This window comes from Terrapene carolina, unplaced genomic scaffold, assembly GCF_002925995.2.
Source record: "Terrapene carolina triunguis isolate 2854851 unplaced genomic scaffold, T_m_triunguis-2.0 Scaffold190, whole genome shotgun sequence".
NCBI lineage: Eukaryota > Metazoa > Chordata > Testudines > Emydidae > Terrapene > Terrapene triunguis.
Window position 1 is genome coordinate 678,844 of NW_020664541.1, and position 10,353 is coordinate 689,196.

A 10,353-nucleotide genomic window follows, 5' to 3' on the forward strand; every position below is an offset into this window, starting at 1 on the left:
GCTGTAGCTGCACACTCTGTAACTCTTCCAGCCTCCTCCACTCCTCCCCCCCCTTCCTGTTTCCTGTCCTTTCAGACTCCCAACAGCCAGTGCTCCCAGTTCTAATAATCACATCCAGCATCTAAACACCACAACAAGCCATAAGAATAGGGTGACCAGATGTCCCGATTTTATAGGGACAGTCCTGATTTTTGGGTCTTTTTCTTATATAGGCTCCTATTACCCCCCACCCTCTGTCCCGACTTTTCACACTTCCTGTCTGGTCACCCTACATAAGAATAAAAGTGAAACTAAAACAAGGAATTGGAACTGTCAGTGTTGGCTTGTTTGATTTGTTCTATGTTTTAACAGTGGCTTTGCTTTGTACCCATTTGTCTGAAGGAGCGGTGACTAGGATCTGCGATGTCGGTTGCAGTTGGATGATCTCTGGACGCAAGGAAGAGAAAATCGACAGTAAGTGGGTCTGTCTCACTGAGGCTGTTGTGTTTTTTTTAAGACGCTTTTGCTATGCTGGGATCAGAACTGGCTGGCTCTAGAGCTGTATCTAACCCCTTCATTCCTGAGCTAAATTGTATAGGAGATTCCATCTTGCTGCCAGCTATTGTGTGGGAGAGGAGTGTGATGGGGCAGCAGGCAAAAAGGGGGGAGCTCGGTAGAGGGCTGAAGCAGGAAATGTGTATGGGGACGTAATACATGAGCCATAGGGACCTGTCTTGCAGCCCTGAGTCCTTCTCAAGACTGGGTTAGTCTGATGTGATTAGGGACCCTCCAGACTGGTGCCCATTGCTGGAAGATTGTATTCCAACAATGCTCTTTGGGGAGCGAGAGTCATTTGTCATGCGTCTGTCTTCTCTGACTCACCACATTCTCTCCCCTCTCTCTCTTTTCTACCAGTTCTTATGGTGCCAGTAGTTGTGGTGCATGCTGTGGCCTATGATATCCGGGCACTGGAGATGTCTGACTCCTGGTGTGAAGGGGGTGTTAGTGCACTGTGGTAATATATGGAGATATACCTATCTCCTAGAACTGGAAGGGACCTTGAAAGGTCCTCAAGTCCAGTCCCTGCCTTCACTAGCAGGACCAAGTACTGTTCCTGACAGTTCTTTTTTTTTTTTTTTTGCCCCAATCCCTAAATGGCCCCCTCAAGGATTAAACTCACAACCCTGGGTTTAGCAGGCCAATGCTCAAACCACTGAGCTATCCCTCCCCCCTGAGCTTGATGTGAAGCCCTCAGAACTCTCCCTTTTAACAGCGAGAATGCATTTTGCTGTGGGATCAGCATGGTCTCTCCTGGACTGTCGAGTAACAGAACCTGAATGTTAGGTTGGCCCAGGAGCATGGTGCCCTGTCTTTGGGTGTCCCTTAGTTGGTCCATTAACCGACTGAGAGTCTCTGGGTTAGGCTAAAAGGGGTAAAAAACAAGGGTGATGTCATGCTAGGAGTCTACTACAGGCCACTTAACCAGGTGGAAGAGGTGGATGAGGCTTTTTTTAAACAACTAACAAAATCATCCAAAGCCCAAGATTTGGTGGTGATGGGGGACTTCAACTATCCAAATATATGTTGGGAAAATAACACAGCGGGGCTCAGACTATCCAACAAATTCTTGGACTGCATTGCAGACAAACCTTTTATTTCAGAAGGTTGAAAAAGCTACTAGGGGGAAGCTGTTCTAGACTTGATTTTAACAAATAGGGAGGAACTCATTGAGAATTTGAAATTAGAAGGCAGCTTGGGTGAAAGTGATCATGAAATCATAGAGTTTGTAATTCTAAGGAAGGGTAGAAGGGAGTACAGCAAAATAGAGACAATGGATTTCAGGAAGGCGGATTTTGGTAAGCTCAGAGAGCTGATAGGTAAGGTCCCATGGGAATCAAGACTAAGGGGAAAAACAACTGAGGAGAGTTGGCAGTTTTTCAAAGGGACACTATTAAGGGCCCAAAAGCAAGCTATTCCGCTGGTTAGGAAAGATAGAAAATGTGGCAAAAGACCACCTTGGCTTAACCACGAGATCTTGCATGATCTAAAAATAAAAAGGAGTCATATAAAAAATGGAAACTAGGACAGATTACAAAGGATGAATATAGGCAAACAACACAGGAATACAGGGGCAAGATTAGAAAGGCAAAGGCACAAAATGAGCTCAAACTAGCTACAGGAATAAAGGGAAACAAGAAGACTTTTTATCAATAAATTAGAAGCAAGAGGAAGACCAAAGACAGGGTAGGCCCACTGCTCAGTGAAGAGGGAGAAACAGTAACAGGAAACTTGGAAATGGCAGAGATGCTTAATGACTTCTTTGTTTCGGTCTTCACCGAGAAGTCTGAAGGAATGCCTAACATAGTGAATGCTAATGGGAAGGGGGTAGGTTTAGCAGATAAAATAAAAAAAGAACAAGTTAAAAATCATTTAGGAAAGTTAGATGCCTGCAAGTCACCAGGGCCTGATGAAATGCATCCTAGAATACTCAAGGAGCTAGTAGAGGAGGTATCTGAGCCTTTAGCTATTATCTTTGGAAAATCATGGGAGACGGGAGAGATTCCAGAAGACTGGAAAAGGGCAAATATAGTGCCCATCTATAAAAAGGGAAATAAAAACAACCCAGGAAACTACAGACCAGTTAGTTTAACTTCTGTGCCAGGGAAGATAATGAAGCAAGTAATTAAGGAAATCATCTGCAAACACTTGGAAGGTGGTAAGGTGATAGGGAATAGCCAGCATGGATTTGTAAAGAACAAATTGTGTCAAACCAATCTGCTAGCTTTCTTTGATAGGATAATGAGTCTTGTGGATAAGGGAGAAGCTGTGGATGTGGTATACCTAGACTTTAGTAAGGCATTTGATACGGTCTCGCATGATATTCTTATCGATAAACTAGGCAAATACAATTTAGATGGGGCTACCATAAGGTGGGTGCATAACTAGCTGGATAACTGTACTCAGAAAGTTGTTATTAATGGTTCCCAATCCTGCTGGAAAGGCATAACAAGTGGGGTTTCGCAGGGGTCTGTTTTGGGACCGGCTCTGTTCAATATCTTCATTAACGACTTAGATATTGGCATAGAAAGTACGCTCATTAAGTTTGCAGATGATACCAAACTGGGAGGGATTGCAACTGCTTTGGAGGACAGGGTCATAATTCAAAATGATCTGGACAAATTGGAGAAATGGTCTGAGTTAAACAGGATGAAGTTTAACAAAGACAAATGCAAAGTGCTCCACTTAGGAAGGAAAAATCAGTTTCACACATACAGAATGGGAAGAGACTGTCTAGGAAGGAGTACGGCAGAAAGGGATCTAGGGGTTATAGTGGACCACAAGCTAAATATGAGTCAACAGTGTGATGCTGTTGCAAAAAGAGCAAACATGATTCTGGGATGTATTAACAGGTGTGTTGTGAGCAAGACACGAGAAGTCATTCTTCCGCTCTACTCTGCGCTGGTTAGGCCTCAACTGGAGTATTGTGTCCAGTTCTGGGCACCGCATTTCAAGAAAGATGTGGAGAAATTGGAGAGGGTCCAGAGAAGAGCAACAAGAATGATTAAAGGTCTTGCGAACATGATCTATGAAGGAAGGCTGAAAGAATTGGGTTTGTTTAGTTTGGAAAAGAGAAGACTGAGAGGGGACATGATAGCAGTTTTCAGTATCTAAAAGGGTGTCATGAGGAGGAGGGAGAAAACTTGTTCACCTTAGCCTCTAAGAATAGAACAAGAAGCAATGGGCTTAAACTGCAGCAAGAGAGGTTTAGGTTGGACATTAGGAAAAAGTTCCTGACTGTCAGGGTGGTTAAACACTGGAATAAATTGCCTAGGGAGGTTGTGGAACCTCCATCTCTGGAGATATTTAAGAGTAGGTTAGATAAATGTCTATCAGGGATGGTCTAGACAGTATTTGGTCCTGCCATGTGGGCAGGGGACTGGACTCGATGACCTCTCGAGGTCCCTTCCAGTCCTAGAATCTATGAAAACCATAGGGCTAGCTCAGAAGCATAATGTCCTGACCTCACAAATCACTGCTTCTAGGGCCAGTCCTTTGCCACAGACCCCCTTCCCATAGCACTGAGTAAGCTGGACAGTGTGATGCACTGTCAGCCTGATCCAACAGTGATACACTCTCTCCTCACAGGATCTTACTGCCTACTTGAATGGTTATGAGTCATAGGCATGCGAACGGGTGTGCCCAGGTACACCCTAATCATGCCTGAGCTCAGTCTGGGAAGGCTGCTAAGGCTGCTCGTCCCCCGCTGGAGGCTCGGAGCGGGGAGGAGGAAGAGGCTGCTTAGCACACCCACCCCCCCCTCCCCGGGGAGATCAGCTGTTGGTAATTGCCAATCAGCTATTTAGCATGCTGCAGCAGCCCTCATCAGCTCTTTGGCTGGGTGCAGCTAATCAGCTGTTTGGCGGGAAGTCCCCGCCTATCAGCTGTTTCTCCTGCCACTGCTGAAGCTCCCAGACTGCAGGTAGAGGTGAGTGAGTCTTTCTGATTTTCAGGGTAGAGGGAGCTGGGCTAGGGGGGACCAGCAGCCAGGGCATGGCAGCTTCTGGGCTAGCTGCAGAAGGGTGGGCAGCCTCTTGGCAGGAGGCTGGGGGGAGATGGGCGGGCAGCTTCTCAGCTGGCTCCAGGAGGCTGCTGGGGGGAGTATGGGCTGGTGGCTTTCTCAAGGACTGAGCCCGCCTCTCTCAGCCCACCCTGGTGTTTCCCCCCAGGACCTGTGCTCCCCCTTCAGCCAGGAGAAACCAGCTGCAGACCCCCTTAGTGCTGGGCAGGGGGACAAACCAAAGGACATGGCTCCTTTTAAGAAAAGTTCCCCCTTGTGTCTGAGGAGTGAAATTGGGCTGGGGCCCGCAGCTTGCCCCCCTCCCCCTTCTTTACCCGTCCAGAGGGGCTTCACTGCAGCCTCATGCCTGGGAAAGTAATGCTTGCCCAGCTCAAAGCTGTCTCCCCCTCCCCCATGCCCAGATCAAGCCTGCCTGAGGGGCTTTTCCTCCAAGAGAGGAAGTTTATCCCCTCCCCTGCCTATCACCAGCCCCCTCCTCCCACAAAAGTCGTAGAGTGTGTGAAGGAGTCAAAGTGGGGGTGGGCTGCAGCCCTGGGATTGGGAAGAGCTGGGGCGACACAGCAGCCACACAGCAGGATGAATGAATGGGCCATTTCTATGCTGGGCTGTTGAATTAAATTTCTCTCTGTGTGGGGGCAGGTGTTTTCGGGGGGGGGCGGGGGGGGGGGGGGGGGGGGGGGGGGGAGACAGAGCTGCTTTGAGTGTTTGGGAGCAGGCGCTAAACAGAGCCACCAAGAAGTGGGGAGCAGAGAGAGATGGGAAAAGGGACACAGGTGGAGAGCAAGAACTGGGAAACATCAGGAAGGGGAGATACCATGATAGACACACTTTCAATAACTAGAATGAAAGTGTATAAATATGTTGAAAATAGCCTCCCCTCAAAACTGGCAGAGTACCCCTCCAGCACCCACACCTCGCCCTTAAGGCAGGAGGGGGCAGAAAGGAGTGAGCAGCTGTTGGGAGGCATTTAGGGGAGGGAGTTGGCAAGAAGGTGGTGTTCAGGGGGGTCTAGGAGGATGGGACAGGAAGAGGTGGAGTGGGGGCGCAGCCTTGGATAAGGGGGTGGAGCCAGGATGGGGCACCCACCGGCAAAACCAAAAGTCAGCACCTATGAGTGAGGGTGACAGGGTTACACCCTGCGCAGGCGGATTTGCTGCCTGTACAAACTTCCCCAGCAGCTGCACAAAGTTGTTGTAATTGTGTCACACCGTGAACCCCACGCTGCTACCGTGACCCCCCTTACTCTCCTGCCCGGGCCCGCCCAGCCAATCGCTGCCTCCCCAGCACTACACATGACCTTTGACTTACGTCAGTCATAGCGCTCTTCCATCGCTGTGCTCCAGCTTGGTTGGTGCTCTCTGTGCCTGCCCCATAAGTGCCATCACGTCATTGGTCAAGGGGATGTCCGGGGGTGTGATTTGGTGGGGACTCTGTTCTGAGCGGCGGCGTGGTAAGGGGGCCGGGCCGGCCAGGCCAGGGGGGTTGGATATGGGCCAGAGGGTCTCCGGGGCAGTCAGGGGATGGAGAATGGGGGCATTGGATAGGGTGTGGAAGTCCCAGGGGGCCTGTCAGGGGGTGGAGGTGTGGCTAGGGGTCGGGGCAGTTGGGGGACAGGGGGGTTGGATAGTTGGTGGGGTCCTGGGGGGTGATTAGGGGGCAGGGGGGTCTCTGGAGGAGGCGGTCAGGGGACAGGGAGTGGGGGGGGGTTGGATGGGTTGGGAGTTCTGGGGATCCTGCCGGGGGCAGGGAGCAGCTGGATAGGCGTGGGAGTCCCGGGAGTCAGGGTGGGGCTAAGGGTCGGGGCAGTTGGGATAGGTAGGGGGTAGGGTCCTAGGGAGGCAGTTACAGTGTGTGTGTGGGGGGGGTCTTAGGAGGAGGCAGTCAGGGGACAAGGAGCAGGGGGGGTTGGGAGTTCTGAGGGGGGCAGTCAGGGGGTGGGAAGTAGGAGGGAGTGGATTGGGCGGGGCTCCCTGAGTGCACACCCTAATGAACTGTGCTGCGCATGCCTATGTTATGAGTCAAATGCATTTCAAAACTGACTGATTCCTTTGAATACTTGGAGGTGTCAGGTATTTCTCCTGATTCATCTCAGATTCTCCTACCCCTCCTGCAAGGGCCCTTCACCAGGATGGCCTAGCACAAATCATCCTGCCACTTCTTTGTTAAAGAGCCAATGCACCACCCTTGAGATGTCACCTTTTGACCTGCACTTACAGCTCTGATTGTTTTTCCCCCAGGTGTGTCCATGACATGGAGCCTCAGGCTGGTTGGCTGGTATTCCTTGTCCTGAGTCTGGTTCCTCTTTGCCTTCCCATCCCTTTGCGGGACTTCCTGTTGGAGCAGGAGAACGTCCGCCGGATCGGTGGCAACCTGGTGCTGGGGAAGTGGGAAGAGCAGGTCAATGAGTATCTAATAAGCCTCAAGGAGAAGGAAGTGGCCAAGGCCCGGAAGACTGGATATTTCCCACCCAGCATGCACTTCTTCAGGGCCAAAGGCTTCATTGATCAAAGTGCAGTGTTCAGCATCTTGAAACGTATGCCGAAAGGTAGGGATTCTGGCCTGAGAGTTCTTGGTTGTCCCAATGCTTTCTGTGATAAAACAGAGACCAGGACGGGGGCAAGAATCTGTCAGTGTGAAACCCCTGCTGCATCCAAACTAAAAGGACCTTATAACAGGTGCTGAGTAGAGCAACTTCAGATCCTGGAAGGAGCTCCATTAGGGCTGGCTCTTTTGGGCTGGGGGAAAGGACGAATTACACTGGCCAGGGAGGGTTTCCAAACATGTGGGTATGCTGTATAACTGTACAGCATGGACCTTTCCAGCACCATTTACCTCACTTGGGAGGAGAAAGAAGACAAAATAATATAATGTGGGAAAGACACTGACCTCTGTGTAGCGCACTCCAGCGCTGGGGGTGCTCATCCTTCCAATGCGTCCCAGGCCTGCGACTGATCTTGTATAACCAAACATGCTGCCATGTGGTGGTGTTCACATGTGTCCTTATACAAGTAGCTGTGTACAGCATAGATCTATTAATGCGTTGGAGACTGTGTGTTTGTTTGATCTATAGAATGTCTATATGAAAACTGAATTTCTGTTAGGGTCTTTCAGTTGAGACCTTAAAAACTGAGTTCTGATCCACACAGATGAGAAAGATCTCTGTTTGTAAGTGCAGGACTTTGCCCTATGAGCCTTGGCCGAAACTTCTCCTCCCTCCACTTTTGTGTAGCATGATGTGTACAAGCTGGCTACAGCCTTTCACCTCCGAGATGGCTGCATTACACCATATGGTGCATACATAGTGTGTAAAGTGCTTTGGGATGATTTAGGATGAAAGTCACTATATGAGTGTAAAATACATGCACAGTGTCATCCTAAGCATTTGTTTTGCTAGCAGTCTGGAACATGTCAGCATTCTAAGAATTAATCCTTAATAACTATAATATACTGAGTGGTTGGGAGGATATTTTTGACCATCTGAAATCTAAGCCATCCAGTCTAACCAGCAGGGAGTTAGCTATTGCTGGCTGTCTGAATTGCTGTGATCTTGACAGTTCCATGTGGGAAGCAAGGAGTTAATGAATTTGTACATCTGAAGGCCTTGACTCTCAGCTGACTGACTTCTTTCTACCCTTCCACTTCTCTCTCTGATGCAGTGAAAAGTATTTTAATTAGGCTTCCTTTTCTAGGTGAAGACAGAAGGCTTTCACTTTGAAACCTGAGAACACACTTCCCTCTTGTGCAATGCGTTCTCCTTTCAGACTGATCTGTTCTAGGTACCAGATCCCAGATTGGAACTCTCTCAATCTGGCTACTGGGGTGCAAGGCAGAGCCTTGCTCTGGGGAAAATTTGTGGAGAGCGCATTTATACAAAAAGTAAACTGCTTTGCTCCCACCATTCTGAATTGGTCTGTTTCTGTCTGAACAAGAGCCATCTCCCTAATCTGCTAGCTAGTCCCTGCGGTGATGTCAGACTCTGGGGTTTATGGCATCATGATTGGTTGCCACAGAAATAACTGAGATGTCGAACTCCCCATTATCCCTTCACTGCTGAATCAAATAGCAGGGAATTTGCGGTTTAAAAATATAAGTATCTTAGCTTTTTGAAAAAATGGCAAGGAAAATGTTTAACTATTTTTGCTTTTACATCCCTTTCCTCCAAAGGATCTTAAATCACTTCCCAAGCACTAGTGAATCTCCTGTAGCTTCTTTACAGTATTTATAGTAAGTCCTTTGTGAAAGGGATTATGTCTCTATATTTGTACAGTGCCTAGCACATTGGGGCCCCAATCAAGGGTGGGACTTCTGACCATTATGGTAATACAAATATTAAATTGTAATATTAACACCAGATTGCATATAGGAAACTGAGGCACAGAAAGTGCTGTCTAGATCCGGGGTAGGCAACCTATGGCACGCGTGCCGAAGACGGCATGCAAGCTGATTTTCAGTGGCACTCTCACTGCCCGGGTCCTGGCCACCAGTCCGGGGGGCTCTGCATTGTATTTTAATTTGAAATGAAGCTTCTTAAACATTTTAAAAAATTAATTTTCTTATTTACTTTACATACAAGAATAGTTTAGTTATATATTATAGACTTATAGAAAGAGACCTTCTGAAAACACAAAATTGTATTACTGGCATGCGAAACCTTAAATTAGAGTGAATAAATGAAGACTCGGCACACCACTTCTGAAAGGTTGCCGACCCTTGGTCTAGATTTTGGGGACCCAACTTTAGACTGCTGTGGCCTGTTTTTTCAAAGGTGCTAAACCACCATAGTTCTATTTAAGTCAGGAACTTTGGTTGCTCAACACCTTGAAAGTCAGGCCATTTAAAATTGGACACGCAAAATCAGAGAGTGGTTTTGAAACTTTGGCCTTACGTGACTTGTCCAAAGTCACACACAAAAATGTGTAGCAGAGCCTAGGATAGATCCCAGATCTCCTGACCTGCAGCCTTGCATCCTAACAACTAAGTCATGTTTTCTTTAAGTCAAATACTCTAATAATGTAACTATTGTGTTTATAAAGTGCCTCTTGACACTCAAGGAGTTCAGGGTAATCCACAGTCAATTAAACTGCTGTGATATGCAAATTGATATATCAAAAAAATCCAGATCCCACAGCATCTTTTAAAAAGGGAGGTTTTACACAAGAGCTAACATTTAAAAAAAATCTCTAGAAAAGGAGAGTTCTAGGACGATATTTGATAATGCAGAGGGATGGTCTGAACCGTGTGTGTGTGTGTGTGTGTGTGTGTGTGTGTGTGTGTGTGTGTGTGTGTGTGGAGAATGAGTTTCACACTCCATGGACTGTCGCAGTAAAAGGTCTGTCAGTTGCCAATCTACTGCAGGATAGCAGTGCATCTCAAGGCAGATAGTGATGGCCAGCAGCAGATAAGGTGTAAATATTAGTCGGGGTAATTAGCCATTGGAACAATTTACTAAGGAGGGGGAGGGATAGCTCAGTGGTTTGAGCATTGGCCTGCTAAACCCAGGGTTGTGAGTTCAATCCTTGAGGCATATTTAGGCATCTGGGGCAAAAATCTGTCTGGGGATTAATTCTGCTTTGAGCAGGAGTTGGACTAGATGACCTCCTGAGGTCCCTTCCAACCCTGATATTCTATGATCATGGTGGATTCTCCATCGGACAATCTTTAAATCAGGATTGGATGTTTTTCTAAAAGATCTGCTCTAGGAATTCATTTTGGGGAAGTTCTATGGCCTGTGTTGTACAGGAGGTCAGTGGTTATCACAGTCCTCGCTTCTGGCCCTGAAATCTATGAATACAAGA

The 10,353-nt window shown here is 47.8% G+C and overlaps 1 protein-coding gene across 2 annotated transcripts in view; it reads left to right on the top strand.

The window, feature by feature from the left end:
• Positions 1 to 227: 227 nt before the first annotated feature.
• Positions 228 to 10,353, top strand: part of ADA2 (adenosine deaminase 2) — a 30,231-nt gene continuing 20,105 nt past the window's right edge. Inside the window, exons 1-2 of one of the 2 annotated variants that reach the window (XM_024210469.2) lie at positions 228 to 453; positions 6,796 to 7,103. In XM_024210469.2, the coding sequence (XP_024066237.1) occupies positions 6,809 to 7,103 (295 nt within the window). In that variant the 5' untranslated portion in view covers positions 228 to 453; positions 6,796 to 6,808. Of the gene's footprint in view, positions 454 to 4,392; positions 4,466 to 6,795; positions 7,104 to 10,353 lie in introns of those variants that run through there. The other variant, XM_024210470.2, reaches the window with a different exon arrangement.